The sequence below is a fragment of the Molothrus aeneus genome, chromosome 3 (assembly GCF_037042795.1).
Source record: "Molothrus aeneus isolate 106 chromosome 3, BPBGC_Maene_1.0, whole genome shotgun sequence".
Taxonomy (NCBI): Eukaryota; Metazoa; Chordata; class Aves; order Passeriformes; family Icteridae; genus Molothrus; species Molothrus aeneus.
This window is the reverse complement of record NC_089648.1, coordinates 38736622-38752681: the sequence shown is the minus strand read 5'-3', so window position 1 is coordinate 38752681 and position 16060 is coordinate 38736622. Positions and strand designations below refer to the sequence as shown.

At 37.3% G+C, this 16060-nt stretch overlaps 1 protein-coding gene across 7 annotated transcripts in view; it reads right to left on the bottom strand.

Annotated features, from left to right (window-relative positions):
- Nucleotides 1-16060, bottom strand: part of AFDN (afadin, adherens junction formation factor) — a 115162-nt gene that overhangs the window by 14699 nt on the left and 84403 nt on the right. For all 7 annotated transcript variants that reach the window (XM_066546705.1, XM_066546702.1, XM_066546703.1 and 4 more), the window contains 7 exons: nt 8143-8208; nt 7895-7968; nt 7264-7382; nt 6031-6225; nt 5674-5765; nt 5048-5236; nt 1424-2446 (listed from right to left, as the gene is read on the bottom strand). In XM_066546705.1, the coding sequence (XP_066402802.1) occupies nt 1424-2446; nt 5048-5236; nt 5674-5765; nt 6031-6225; nt 7264-7382; nt 7895-7968; nt 8143-8208 (1758 nt within the window). The remainder of the gene's footprint in view (nt 1-1423; nt 2447-5047; nt 5237-5673; nt 5766-6030; nt 6226-7263; nt 7383-7894; nt 7969-8142; nt 8209-16060) is intronic.

Here is a 16060-nt window from a genome sequence, read left to right as displayed (position 1 = left end):
TTTTTTCATTAACACGTGGCTTTCTTAGCCTCGCCACAGTAAAATTTCAAAGACACTGTTTGTTAAAATGGCAGTTACACATTAATTTTTTATGCCCATAGGTAACTGTCTACTGTGCCACAAATTGCCTGTTAGCAATGCTGGACTTTAGGGAAACCTGTTTGCTGAATACATATTTAGCTTTTTCTTTCTTCAATTTCCAAGTTTGAGGTATCTATTCTTTTACACAGTAATAAAGTTAGGCATAAGGGAAAAAAAAGGAAAGCAATGCAGACTGCAGCGAATATGAGAAGAGTAAGTTTAGGAAATGAAGCTGCCAAAACAATCGTGAACTCAAATCCCACTCAAGCCACCAGCTATTTCTGAATGTCAAAACAAGCATGTCCAAACATTTCTCAGGAATTAAACACTGCTTATCACAGAATTAAGTCAACTTTTCAAGACAAACACACAGAAGACACTGAACATATTACAGAGCTAGCTTTTAAGCCTGGAAAAGCATAGCTATTGGTATGTAATTTTGGAATCCATGCTGTTATTCAGGAAAGAACAGATTTTCCTATAGACACCTTTTCTCAATAACAGTAGATTTAGCAGAGTCTTGGGAGACAACAGCCACCAGCAAGAATGGTTAAAAATTCCACCGAACCAACTGTTCAGTTGTATTATCTTATTACAAATATTATGAGCTTTCACAGAACTGAAGCTAAGGTAAGCAAACCTCAGATGCTGATTAAACTGGACACCATGAAAAATCCAGGCCTCCGATTACAGGAGCTGGAGCTCTAGACAGGGTGTATTAGCTATTACACCACCCAATACCACACAGCTCAAGCAATGCTCCCTCCACTGCTGTGGTCAGCACTGAGGGGTGTTAAAGGTAGAGGCAGCAGCTGTATCAGACCAGCAAGTTGGAATGTCTGTTCAGCTCACTACTCCCTGGAAACAGTATGCATTCAGTGTCTGTGTTCATGACCCAAGACTGTAAATAAAAACTTTTAGAGGTAAATACACTGGGGAGGAGAGGGAGAAATCACACTATTTTTATTCCTGATTCTCCTACAAACTTTCATTAATTTCAAATGTTTTTGCTTACCTTTCTCCAAGCAAATTTTTAACATATTTTACCCTCTAACCATACTCGAGGTACGTGGCAAAAAACCTTTATCCAAAGGAAACTTTTCTCTCCCCAAAACCAGAAAAATAAATTCAACTGCTAAAATTGAATTCTATAAAAGGTAGCTTCAATATTTTCACAATATATTACTTAACTGATGAAACCACTCTAAGTTACTAATTCTAAAATTCAAGCCATTTAAGAAAGTCTCATCCTCCTTTACTGTCTAGGAAAATCAAAACACTCAAAGCATGAAAACCCACCAAGCTAGAAATTTACAGTATTTTTTTCTAGAAAGGATTTTACCCTTGCTCTTCTTTCTGCCTCCAGTCGCTGCATGATGAGCATAGTATCCACCTCATCATCCTCTTCTTCATCATCATCCTCATCCTTTTGTTTTGATTCTTGCAGTCGCTTTTGGAACTGCCACTCAAGCATGAGTTTGCGGAGGCGGTCGTTTTCTTCTGCTGTACGATCAGGTTTGTTCTGAAGGTCCTGAATCTCTTTACTCAGCATGTCCACGATGTGCATCTGTTGCTGCTTTTCCAGCTTCTCCTTCGCATCCCGTTTCCATGGATCTGGAGAGAGGCTATCACCAGAGGACAGTTCTTCCTTGCTGATGGTAATGTACTGCAGGTCTCTCCGCTCAATAGTCCGTGGCTGCTGCTGGGGCTGCAGCTCTCGAATAACTGTTTCTTGAGGCCTCTGTAAAGTTGAGGGCTTTTCTGATTTCACTTGTTGAAGTGAGACAGGAGGAACTACAGGCTGAGCAGGAATTAGTGGCTGAGAACGCATTTGGCCCAGTTTTCTCTCCTGCTCACGACGTTTCCTTTCTCGTTCTTCTTCCAAACGTGCCTTTTCCTTTTCATACCACCTCTGATGCTCTTCTCTTTTTTTACGCTCAGCAGCAGCTACCTGGGAGGAGGCTTGTGCTCCTACCTGATTTGGAGGAGGAGGTGGAGGCAGAGGCAAATCCATTTGTAGTTCATCAAATTCAGCAGCATAATGCACTGGAGGAGGTGGCGGTGGAGGGGGAAGATCTGTTCTGATGGGCTGGGAAATGGCCACTGGAGTCGGCTGGCTAGTGGCTGGAGTTTTCCAACGGCCAGGTCCACTTTTAGTTAAACAAGAACCAGGTGACACTGGTTTGGAGGAATGGTTCAGGTGTTCCTGGCTAGATGTGCTGGAATCCACAGATGAATTCATCCACTGATCGCTGTCTGACTTCCGATCAATGTACTCCACATCCTTGCGTATGACAACTTCCAAACGATTCCTCTCTGGCTGGAAAACTTTGTCTCTGAGCTCTTCCTGAGAACGAGCTACACGCTGAAAAACATTAAACAAGTCATGTGTATCACAGTCCATCCACATTAAAACATATTTGAAAATGGCTTACAAAACACATTCTTATTACTGAAGGTAATTACTTTTAACAAATTTCAGCATTTCCATAACCAGTAGGTTTCCCAAAACCAACAATAAAATATTTTTCTCAGTCTTCTTAACTCATTCAAGCGATGGAAGACTTAGTAAGCTCCTGGGAACTGCCTGGTAACTGGACTGGGAGGAATGATGAATGCAAAATGGAGTTTAAGCTGAAAACCTCCCCAGCTCGCTCAGTTTCTCAGGACTATCCCTGACAGCCCCTCCCCCATGTGTGAGTATGAGAGTCCTGGTAGCTCTGAGCAGTGACTCAGTCATACCAGCTCTGCCATTCAGACTTCAACTGGCTTCACTGAACATGTTTCCTATTGGGAAAGCAAACACAAAGGCTGCAGACAGAGAGAGAGAAGAATGCCTCTGCCTACCCTCCTCCATTAGCAGGAGAGATGCCCTGAAGAAAGCTCCCATTACTGACACAATTCAGGGTACAGAATCCAGGCAGGCAATCTAATTCTACCTGCTCCTGGAACATGAGTATAATGGTTTGAGATTTTTGTCACTTTAGTGCAACACCAAGTCTTTTTCTATAGAAGCTCTGGGTCCCATTGCACTGAACAACCACCTGAAAAGGAACACTGGACCATAAACCAGGATTATTAAATCTGTTAATGATTTTCTTGAAGCAAATATTCATACTTTGAATGTTAGGAACTGCTACGCACTGAACACATAATGCACCAATTATCAACAACTGAGAGAAGACTAACAAAGCAAACTCCTTTTATCTTCCTCCATCAATGACCTTAACTATGACCTCTAAAGAATGCCTTCTTTGAGAGGAACAAGTGTATTTTTTATGCTCTATTAGTCCAAAGGAGCTGAACACAAGTTATTTGTGGTAGATTTGCTGTAAAGATGCACCTAGCCAAAGTTTGCTAATGCCTTCAGAATAGAAAACAGGCATTTAGCAGCTTTTTTTTTACAAGCTCAGTTTTCTCTGCAAAGATTAAAGCGTATTTTTTTTATTTTTGTAAAAGTTTTTCTTCTGTTTTCTTCTAATTTTCAACTTAAAAGAACTATTGTCTGGCAGGGAAAATCTATTAACACTTTCAGTGCTAGTAAGGAGTTAAACCTTCTATTTTGCTTTAGCAAAATCCTTTTCTGTCCTGCCTTCAGCCTTAAGGCTATAGCTCAAATTCAGTGTCTGTCAACAACTTTAATAGATGGGCTTCATCTTTACCAGTTTTAACCACCTCATCTAAGCTACTCACTTAAACTTGTTTTAAGCAGGGGAGAGATGCATGTCCAGGCAACAATTATCATAGAATTCAGTTAAGACAAATGGGTAGGAACCGTTCTCTGGAGACACCCACCTCCCTTTCTCCCATAACTGACAGAGAGCATGCAGATGTTAGCTATGCAGCTAAGATTAAGTGAGAAGAAATAATGAAATGTGTAAGAGTTAAGCATGGAAATTCAGTAAAATATTTCTGTATCTTATTTGGTAAAGTTGTTCAACTTGCAGCATTTCCCTTTCAAAATTACTGTCTTACTTTGAGCAAAACATCTATTTTTTTAACAGCCCAAATATCAAGAATTTACTCTCTAGAATACTAAAAAAAACACTAAAATAAAAGTGACTTTTTACTGAATACTCTTGCCCATGCATGTGTGAGCAACCTATAAACAATTCTTTCTTTGCTTAGTTAGACAGAATCTCAAGCTAATTTACACAACACTTTTCCAAAAGTAAAAGATAAGTCTGGTGTAAGGCTCTGCTCTTATCACTAATTAAGAAATAGCAAGGAAAAAAAAAAGTTCTCTATATTTTTAAATCTGGTAGATTAGAGAAAGAAGATGATCCAGTAACTAGATTTAGGAGATCTAGGTTTAATTTCCTGTATGGATTTGAATGAAGTTCTCACTACAAGGAGCAGAACAGCACTGTGTTTGAATTTCTAAAAGTACAATGGGTGTAAATTCATTCCATGTCAAGATGTATCCACACTTTGATAATAGATATGATTTGAAATTATACATTTCTTTTTTTAACTAGGAAAAGGGAATGTGTTTCAGTGAACACCTTGGATAGGTCTTAAGAACTGTTTTATTTCAATTTTAATACTTTATCATTTAAATAACACACCCTTCAGGCAAACAATTTTCCACATAAACCTTCTTGGAAGAATGGAGATTTAGTTTGCTTTTCAGAAAGCCACAGAACATTTTACATGATGAACCCTACTACCACTTACACCCCATTATCTCCAACAGGGGGATTAAAATATCCCAGAAAACAGGTCTGCAGAACATGGTAACAAATTCTGTGAAAGGAAGGAGTGGGGGGGAGGAAAGGCAAAATGTGAAGGAAAAAAACCCAAACCATAGGGTTCCTGAACTCAAGCCCACCTTGGCAAAAGTACAGTTGCCATCTTATGGTATAGTTGTAGAGAACTGACTATTCTGAAAAAAGTCTCTAGCAGCCCAGGAATGGAAAGCAAGCAGTGTCCTTCTTTCCTCATACTGAAAAAAATTACTTCTCACCTGCATGGTAGTATTGATAGAATGATTACTTTCTGCCTGAAGCTGTGGTTTTTCTTCATAACTTGGCCACTGACTCTGAGCTGGACCCATTCGATCCTGCGACTTTGAAGCTGGAAATGTGAAATATTCTCTAGTATAGGTCTGTGTTGGGATGGGATAAGCTTCAGGTCGTGGTGGCAGAATCTGTTCCTGAAAAAGGGAGAAAAAAAACCAAGGTAGGATTCTCTAATCACATAGATCTGTATTGAAGATTGTTCTAAACATGCTTTTTCCAAATATTTTCTTTTGGCTCCTAAGAGCATTACTCATCTGGGACAGGAGATGAAGAGGTTGCCTAGTATCAAATATAACTGTGGCTATGACTCATGTTTTTATGGTCTCAAAGCGAGTATGCAACATTGTACAAACCTAAAAATCACAAGGACAACTTCATGAACAAAATTTAATGAAATCAATGAAAACTTTCCAAACCTTTCATTAGCTGTAATAAGCAAAACTCCACCCAGTCACAAGCAACAGCATGGTGGTCAAATAGTTCAGTAAGACACTGATTTGACTCAAGCCCACTGACACTACTAATAGATAAAGAAAGTTTAATAGCCAGCATTTTGCTTGCCATTTCTGACCTCTGTACAAAGATTTCCAGTAGAGACTGAGGTTATTTTGGTGGTAGTTCCAGATGCATAAGCATTCTTTCCCCCAGGGCTTGGAGGCTGATCTGTTGGAAAGTTAAAGGAAGCATTTACATGACTGTTAATAATAATTTACAGGCCTTAATAAAGACTTAATAAAGTAACAGTATTCACAAAATAACTATTTTGTCTTTAAGTAGTTCTAGCAAGAAGCTTGCTCCAAATGTTACCACTACACTGGTATTTTAAACTTAATTCATTTTTAAAAACAGTCACCCCCTTTTGAATACAACAGCCTCTAAAACTACTGCAGGAGGAATCTATCCCCAAAAGAAGGATAACTTTTCTTACTTGCTACATTGGGACTGGAACGATGATCAGCCCTGTTCTTCATCAATCTGTCATCCCCTGGCAGCTTCTTTGGTTCACTGTACTCCGTCCAGGGCAGCTGGGGACTCTCAGGTGATCCATTTTGCGTGGAATTGTTATACAGCTCAAAACCTTCACTCTTTGGTCGGGGTTTACCTGAGCCACGGCGGTCAGAAACTGTAACAGTTGGATATGTAGTTTCTCCTTTTCCCTTAACTACTGCCTAGCGTATTTTTTTTCAAACCAGAGCTACCTTGAGCTTATATATAAAAATTAAGTTCCCAGTAAAGCAAATGCTAGATTTAAAAATCTTTTTTTCTTCAAATATGTAATCCCAATCTTCTATCAAATGTACAGAATTCCCTCCATCTGTATTCTTCAAAAGAACTTCTGACAAGCTATCACAACAATTGGAAAAACTAAATATGTTATACTGAGAGGTCTCTGGATGACTGGGACATATGGCATCTGGGATGGTGGTGTCAACTGTGATAATAAGGATTTGTTCTTTTAACCCATTCTTTCCTATACTGGTACTGTATGTAGAAAATGTCTTCATTAACAAAATTGTTTCCTTTACAATACTATTTTATATTAGACTTTAATATGTCTTTTGTTAGTACCCTGAAGTAGGATGATAAAATAAAACATTGGAGAAGCATCCAAGAACTTCTTATGATCAGACACTGAAACTTAAGAAGATACATTTCAACATTTCTAGTTTAAAAAAAATAATTAAAATTCAATGGCAAAATACATTTCAGGGCTTTTGTTTCCATTTATTTCTCTCCTACTAGTTACACTGCACTCTGTGGTTACAAGGAAGACATATTCTGAGAGGAGAGAAGCTCTTATAAAAGGGATAAAAAATGCCATTGAGTTTAATGCCCTTTATATTAATTGTATTCCATTTGTTAAAACAAAAATTAATTCTAATCTGAATTGTGTTTAAATGCATAATTAACTTTTGAAAGGTGCATGTGCAAAGGATTTATTCATTATTAGACTAGGAAAATTTCAAGCAGTATTTAAAACTAGATGAATTTCTGATAAGAAAGGAAATTTCTTTTTTTCTGTGCAATTACATTTCTTTTCTGATTTAATATTATAGTAATGCTTGGTATGATACTGTAAATGATTATATTTTCTGCATTCTTATGAATGCAGAAGACAGACTTACGAAGCTGTTATTAACATCAATATTAGTATCTTTACCTCTTTGCATCATTGGGGATGGCTGATTAAGCAGGGTTGCCAGGCCATGGTAAATTGCTCCTTGTTTTGCTACTTCTAGTGTTACTACAGAACCTGTCCTAGTCATAAGTTCTGCTGCCCTGCAAAAAAAGGCAGAGAAAATAAAACAAAATTAAATTAGGCACTGCATTACTTAGTTACCCTTATTAACAGTAATCTGTTGCTTGACAAAGCACTCTTTTTCAGATTAATACTTAAAATAACTTTGAAAAAAATTACAATATAATGAAAGAAGATAGGCTTATGCACGCAGACAATACCTACTGGCAAGTACTATTTAGTCCCAGTTTCTGCTTCAAAGGTCAGAAGCCAAAGTATTTAAAATTAGACTGAAATAAAGATTGTTCAAAACCAAAATCCAAAAGTATAATACAATCTTACAATCTCTTTTATATAAATAACCCATACTGCAGGAAAAGAAGAGAAAAATAGTACACAAACAGTTGAATTTGTTGCCAAGGTTATCCATAGGCAGTTATCAGACACCAAGACAAAGCCTAAAGTGTAAAAATCATGAGCTTCTGCCCATTTTGGTACATTATTAGGCTAACATTTTCTTTGTATACAAACAACCAAGGAAAGCATTCCGTACCTCTCCTGGGACAGGCCCACCAAACTTCGACCATCCACACTAAGCAACTGATCCCCCGCGGCCAGACGACCATCCTAAATACGTATTCAAGAGAAGCAAATTCATACGTCAATGCTAGCATGATCTCCACTAAAACAATCAATCATTCACAAACTAGTGAATCATACAAACTAGGAAACAAAGGATTTTCAAGCATTTCTGAAGGCTCTTACTACTTTTGAAATTGATGAATTAAGAATATTACTGACCACATCAGCAGCACCTCCTTTCACAACAGACTTGACATATATTCCAAGTTTGTCTTGACCAGCACCCTACAAAGAAAGAGGCATTAATTTAGTTAATTTATATTTGATCTCTTAAGCACTCCACAAACTTTAGAAAAGTTTACATGGTTAAGTAAACCTTTACTTTCTCATTACTTTTATATATTTTCAAACTGCAGAAAAACCAATTATGCAGAGAAGAGTTACATTCAATTAAAGTCATATGAAAAATTTAATAGTAGGCCTATTAAAACTGCAAGCTTTGTTAGAAACAAAGAATATTTGGTCTTAATGCAAGTTGGAATAAAAAAAATACATTAACTAAAACTTATACTTCAGAAGTTTGCTCTAGTCTCCTTCTAATAAAAAATACTTATTTGCACTTTTACACACATGTTAATTATAACTCTTTGTATTATGTTTTTAAAGAGAACACTGTACCCCAGTGAAACAATGTAAATTGCAGATTATATGAAAAAGGAATAGAAATGTTTTTTTACATTCATTAGGACTGTAAAGGAGCCAGTGTAAAGGAAGAGAGAGTGCCTTTAGCTTTACATAAACAAGTAAAGCAGACATAAGTATTTTAGAATTGACAGAGCCAATATTTAAGTCTAGTGCAAAACCATGCAACTTTGTTCATAAAACATCTTTCTCAAAAGTGTTCTGCTACATTTTGAAAGGATTGTTAACAATGAACTTATTGCAAGACAGATACCAACAGATACCAAGATACAAGAATGGAAGCATCTATTCAAGCCATGCTGTTGTGTCATCCACATGCTCCAATGTACAAGACACCACACAAATCAGTCCAAATGTTAGTATCACAAACCTTTCCATTGTCTCTTATAATGTAAGACTATTACTTGTCATTTATCTACTTCAGCAAATGGTGCCATTTTACTCTGCAAATCACTTAGGAGAGTGCTAAAGACATTTTCAACAGAGCACAGACTTAATTGTAACATCATTTTTCTAGTACAACCCCCCAAATTGCTTTGATGTTCAACATACAGCTTACTCCCTTTTTTCCCTCCTCCTTTGCAACTCTTGTTTTGGCAGCAAAAGCATGCATTGCTCCCATTGTTTTAATAGAGTAAAATAAGAACCAAGGTGAAGATTATTCCAAAGCTATTGTTACACAGACATGGTTTTCTACACAAGTGAAAGACTTATTTTCATTAAGTCTTAGGTTAATCCCAAATGTTTACAGGAAAGACGCAGAAAAATAATGCCTTCAAGTCTTATGATTCCAGATTAGCATTCGACGTGTCCAAATTTTCATAATAATTGCTTAAGTCATACTTATGGATAAAAAGGAAAAATGCAAAAAATAACTGAAATACAGATACTTTCTTTGTCTAGAAAGAATACAAAGAAATTAAGAGAGTTCAGTTTCTTTTTAGTTTGGTTTTTTTTTTTTTTTTAAAGCTCTAAAGAAACACTGCTATAACTGCAGAATAATTTTAACTTTATACCAGGAAAATTGGCTAAAGTTATGAGAAACGCAAGTCAGAAGATAGCTAGATATATGTAATGGAAAATGAAATCATGCTTCACAAATCTCTTTGTTTTTCCCCCGAGGAACCAAGATGCATATGAGGAAGGATGATCTAGCTGAACACCTAGACTTCCAAGATGGACATCACAAGATCTTTTAGCAGGAGTTCTTCAAGACTTCAAGGTGACACGCAATAAGAAAGAACCTGTCCTTGTGTATTAATAACAGGTTCAATAATGAATCAAAAGTTGTTAGTTTTCACAAGGAACAGAAGTTTGCAGAGGAGCCCTAAATGTATGCGCTGTTTACCATGCTCCTACGTGTTCCAAAAAAAGGGCAAATAATAGTAATGTAACTAAATGTACCAAATAGAAGATTCATCAAGTAAGTCAAAACCAAGAGCTGCAGATGGATCACCTGATGCTGAACACTGGAGCAGTAATGGGGTGAAGATGTACTTCACTGGTTCAAATGTGATGTAATGTTTCAACCTTCTAAGGTGCTGGTTCCCACCAGGGCACTGTTGGCAGAACCAGTTACCACCTTTCCTAGCTGGGAACTGAAAATTAAATGACAGTGTTTATATGTCCCTTCCTATGCCTCCAGCCACTAAGCATACCTGAAGGCAAGAACCTTGAATTCCAAAGGGCAAAATAATCAACAGCAACTCACCCACCCACCCTTGAGTTGTAACCTCATGCATCACATCTGTCATTGCAGGAATCAAACACCAGCTTTTTTTGGAGGCCACACTGACCAAGGATAATCAGATTCCTCTTAAGCCACCTGGAATTGACAGCGTTTTTATTCAGTACTAACTTCAAAGGATGCTAGCAGGAATCTCTTCCCCTTACGTCCAGAAATTCAGACAAAGATCTGTCTCATACCATGATTAGGTAAAAACAAGCAAACCTTTGGAAGAGCACTGCCACTTAAAACAGCGCACAATTAATCACACAACTTTGGTACTCATTTATTGCATTAGACGCTACATTCATCCATATACATCACCTTTGTCATGCTTGATTACGACTCTTAGGCACATTAAACAAAGTTGAAACCTTCTGTATAAGCCCATGATAAGTGGCTTATATTGGATTGCAGATAATGATGAAATAAACATTTTCAATTGCACAAATACCATAAAGAATGGTTTCTAAACTGACTTTAGCTTCTGAAGTTTAGTCACTGTTTCCAGAGCCATCTTATATCAGCTCAGAAATCTGGAAGCCAGCAGAATAGAAAAGAACAAAGCAAAAACCACCATGGTCACTAAAAATCTAAAAGGGTCACATTTAGAAAACTGCTTATAATTCTGATTACTCCCTTACAAAATGACACTAACAGACTCATCAGAAACATGGAATACCTTTCTTGAGAGAACCAACTAAGCAGACACATTGGCTCCTCAGCTCAGCAACAATCAAAGAACTGAAGGCCAATGGGATTATGAGTTGCACTGATATAATTATTTATCATCTCTCTGATCAGCCAGTAGAAAACACGTTCTTACTTCTCCTATCACATCTAGAATGCTTTAAATAGTAAAACACAAACAAAATGCAACCAACCTCCACCCTGCAAAACATTTTCCATAGGATTTCATAATTAAATTGGGAAACAGCCAGGAACAAGACTGCTGAGAGGTGCCAAAGTGTAAACAGAAGCCAAGATTCTCGGTAGAGCTCTTTGAGGCTTTAGGGAAAAAACCAACCAAACAAACAACATAAAACCCCCCTCCCCCAAACAGATACAAGGCACTCTGAAATTACAGAAAGCTAAAAACCAGGATGAACCACAGAATAGTCGGGGTTGAAAAGAACCTTAAAGATCATCTAGCTCCAACCCCCTTTACACAGACAGGGACACCTTCCACTAGAGCGAGTTGCTCCGAGCCCCATTCAGCATGGCCTTGAATACTTCCAGGGATGGGGCATCCACCACTTAGCTGAGTAACCAGTTCAAATCCATCACCACTCTCACAGTAAAGAACTTCTTCTGACCATCTAATCTAAACTTACTCTTATTCAGTTTAAAGCCATCCCCCCTGGTCTTACTCTTCTAACAAGTCCCTCTGCAGTTGGCTGGCTGGCACCCTTTAGGTATTGGAAGGCCACATTTAGGCTACTCTGGGGTTTTTACTTCTGGCTGAACAATCCCAATTCTCCCACCCTTTCTTCACAGGAGAGAAAGATCTTACACTTTTGTTATGTTCTTTGGCTAAAGGCACCACAGCTAGAAGATACCATATCAGTCAGATTTTTGCTCTAACTGCGCCTATAACCCTGACAGTAATTCTTCATTATGATTCAAAGGAGATGGCATTTTACTCCTCATTGCTTCTTTTCTAATGTTTTTATGATATCTATACAGTTTGTCAATCTCTTTCCTGTTCTTTTAAAGGAAGTTATGAGCAGATGTATTAGCTCCAAGTCATCTCACTTAAATACAAAAATAATGCATTTTGAAAGCATAAAAATTACTTAAAAATAAATCTCTGTTCAGATTACATGACAAGAAAACCTCTATCAGTTACCACATTTACTCATCTCTTATCAGGACCAGCAAGCTTCTCCTCTAATTCACATGTCATTTAACATGTTTCTAATGATACACATGTACAAGCTTGGGAAGACTTCTCACTAAATACCTTAAAATCAACTCATCACCTTCCCTTCAACTTTCACCCTAAGCTTTACGGTAACTTGAATCCAAATTCCTAATTTCTATTGAAATAGACTTGATTTTGCTTTGTTTCTACCTTCCAGAAGGCTGCATTAGAAGAAAATATACAATTTTTAGAAACATAAAAAGGTTCTTAATATGTAGTCAGCCATACTAAACTCCAAAGTGAATAAAATTCTCATATGCTCCACATGGGTTTTCCTGTTTTCATTTAAGGCTTCACAATTAAACAGATTTCTTAGTAAACTACTTATTAAACTGCTTTTCTTTCAAAGGAATGTGAAAGTCAACATCATTAAAACTATTCCCCCACAAATAGAGCAATAACATGTATGTATCAGTAACAAAAGTATGATAAACCTTCTTTTCACTTCATTTTATTTTCTCCAATCTTTAATACCAGAAGCATGTGCATCCATATGGCCTTTAGTCCAAACAGAAGAACACAACTGTAAAGGAGTCAGATGACTGTGGAAAGCAAGAATGCAATAAGCATAAAGAGATGGCGTATTCCCTTTCCCCAAGATTAACATACTGAAACCTACAGCATATTTTCTCAAATATACATAACCAAATACAAAATCACGAAAACCTTTTCAAGGATTTTTCAAAAAATAATGTAAGATATTCTATATTTAAAAAAGCCTCATCCGCTGTACCACACTTTCTAGTGCTACCAATCTACCCATTTTCTTTCACACTTGATGCAACTTCTTCTCATTATCCTTGCAGAAAGTAAAAGATACCCTTTGAAGGAAAAATTTGGGAAATCCTCCCCTTTAAGTAATAATTTAAGGAAAAAAACCCAATAAACTGCTAGTGCTGCTTCAGTTCACCTGGGTGACAATATTCTTGAACTGAACTGAGTATAATACAACTCTGAGGACTTCTAAGTGATACCTACTTTTACAATGCATAGCCAAAACAGGTCCCTAGGGGAAAAGAAGTTCCACAAGGAAGATATTAGCTGAGCAGAATTCAACAAATAGTGAACTGGGGACTGAAGAAGGGAATATGGTATTTACAAATGCTCATACCTGATGTACATCAGACCTAAGGTGCAATATGAGAAACACTTCCATTCTGTGCTTTTACAATCCACTTAAATAATCAATACACAAAAACCTTTATACACAAATAAAGCGCATAAAGCCAAGAGAACTAGTTTGGAGGCCAGCAATGAAGCACTATCCACACATTTCAGGATTTTAGAAATCCCCTAATAATAAATTAATTACAGTGACAGTAGCAGTGTACTTATACAGTGTCAGGAAGAAACCCACCTGTCTGCTCCCATGCTGTCTCACACTTGGAGCTGTGCAAGCACTACTGTGTTGTGGCAGGTCCCATGACAGACCTGGCTGGAGACTCAGCTGATCCCTGTCTCCAGTTCCCCTCCTCCCAAATACAAGCTTTGTTTTCAACTTAATCAGCTTCCCTAAATTGTTTACAGCACAGCATGACTTGTTCATAACAGTGCAGGAAAGGAGGTTGCTAGGAGGGGCCTGAATCATTAAGGGAGGTCAATTCCTTTATTTTGTGAATAATGTTATTTTCAACCCAACAACTTAAACCATTTGAAATTCCTAAATCTTACTATGGCTCACCTATTAACTTTTCAAGCAGCTCTGTGCAGTGCCTGCAAAACAACCGTATTCTAGTGGGAGCTGAGCCCCCAAACAATTGCAAAACAAACACCCACATACATGCAGGTTCCCACACAGAGAAGTGAAGTACATAGTGGAAAAGGTCTTCATTTTTAAGCTTTTGAATGCCTCCATGGCAAATGCACTGAAAACACACTTTCCAATTTTGCCAAGTCCCATCCATTCCCCTTCTAAATGTTAAAAATTTCCTAACTTTAGCAAGGGATGGAGATGAATGACACATGTAGAACTGACGAAAATGCATCTGGATAAAAAGCACAATGCGCTTTTACTCATGTAATTGCACAATGGGATAAAAATGTTATGTTCCTGCCCTCCTCTTTTTCCAGAGAGCTTTATTAGATCTCTGAGGCCAAGCATGAAAAGATTCTTGAAAATAATCTTCTCCATGCTTGGGGCTTATTCATCTTTAAGATCCATAAAGCCAACACATGGGGGAAACTGAGGCAAGCTATTAAATCCAGTATCCAAGATGAAGCCACACATTTGCATGAGATACAACACCTGTATAACGATTTTCTAATCATCTCACACTCATCTTAAGAAGTAATTAAATGTTTTAAAAGAGCACAAGTTGAAAGATGTTAACACATTGCACTTGGGAGTTTAGTCAGAGTATGAGAATAATTAATCCTAAATTTGCTGTGGTTTACAGGTTGGAATTCTATGACAAAGGACAACTTTTCAATTTAACTGGAATTTTAATAACTAGAACTCTAAAAGATTTTCTAATCCTGCTTGGGAGGTAAAAATAAAGACAGGACACTTCTGCATACAGATGTCTGCTAGAATAGTAACTTGGGTCATTATTCTAAACCTAAATGAAGAAAATCTATGGGAAAATGTTTAAGTGACCAAACTACCATGTAAACCATGTAATAACAAAATAAACAAGGAGTCCTCCCTTACTGATAGACTAAATGGAGCTACAAGTCAAGAGGATAAACGAAAAACTGAGGTAAGAAACACTATCAATAAATCCAGAGATTAAAATTCACTGGGACTTCTACTTTCCTTAGACCTACCTTTATCTCATCTGTGGGCCCCTGTACAGGGTGTGACAATATTTAAAGTTGGACTGAAGGAAGATAGGGAACCCTTTAGAAAAGTGGAGTAGCTCTATTTTTTACAAGGCAGGCTAGTTTGAAATAGTTCTTACCACAGAACAAAAACATGTTTAGAAAAATCTTACAAGATGGAGTCTGAAATTACAACCAAAGGAAAATAAAAAGTAAGGAAATAAAACACAGAGAGGGTTTAATAGGCATCTGGCTGATGATGACTGTTGAGTTTTCTATTAGTACTGGTCACAGGCCATGAGTTGCAGAGTCCATACAAATCTAACTTCACTTGAATATATGACCAAAGACTGGAGCAGAGAACAGCTAACCAGCTGGAACTGCAGCAAGAGCTTCCAGTTCTTTTTAAAAAAACACTACTATTTATCATGGAGATGAATGAATTCAGACAGACTGAAGCCAACAAAAGCCCATTAAAATCCAATAATTAAAGTCGACATTAAAATCTCACCTAAGAGAAAACTTTTTTTTAACATACATAAATAACATTGGTATATTCTGACAAATGTACTCTTATACATGGACACATAATATATTCTTCTCAACTAATGCAGGAAAAGTGCTTGCTAAGTACTCATATTTGGAAAATTAAGACGTAATGAAGACTCTGTAAACTTTCACTTACAATTGTCTTCTAAATAGCAGTAGGATAACTGGAAAACCTGAGCTGGATCTCAGGCCATATCACCTTTCATAAAGAAATTCAGTAAAGAATTTATTGAACAAACAAACAAATAAATTAACTGAATTGCTTTCCTGTAGGGCCTGAAAGATTGGAAGAGTTCCGAGAACTCATGTACCTATGGCAATCCATAGGAGCTAAAGACCCAATTTTGGCACCTCTGATCAGCACAACTTCAGTCTCTATAATGCTGATATATTTAAGATGGCACTGACACAGGGCCGGGGAGCAAATAACTAACCACTACAGTACCTCACTAAAACAGAACCTGAAAGATGAAGAA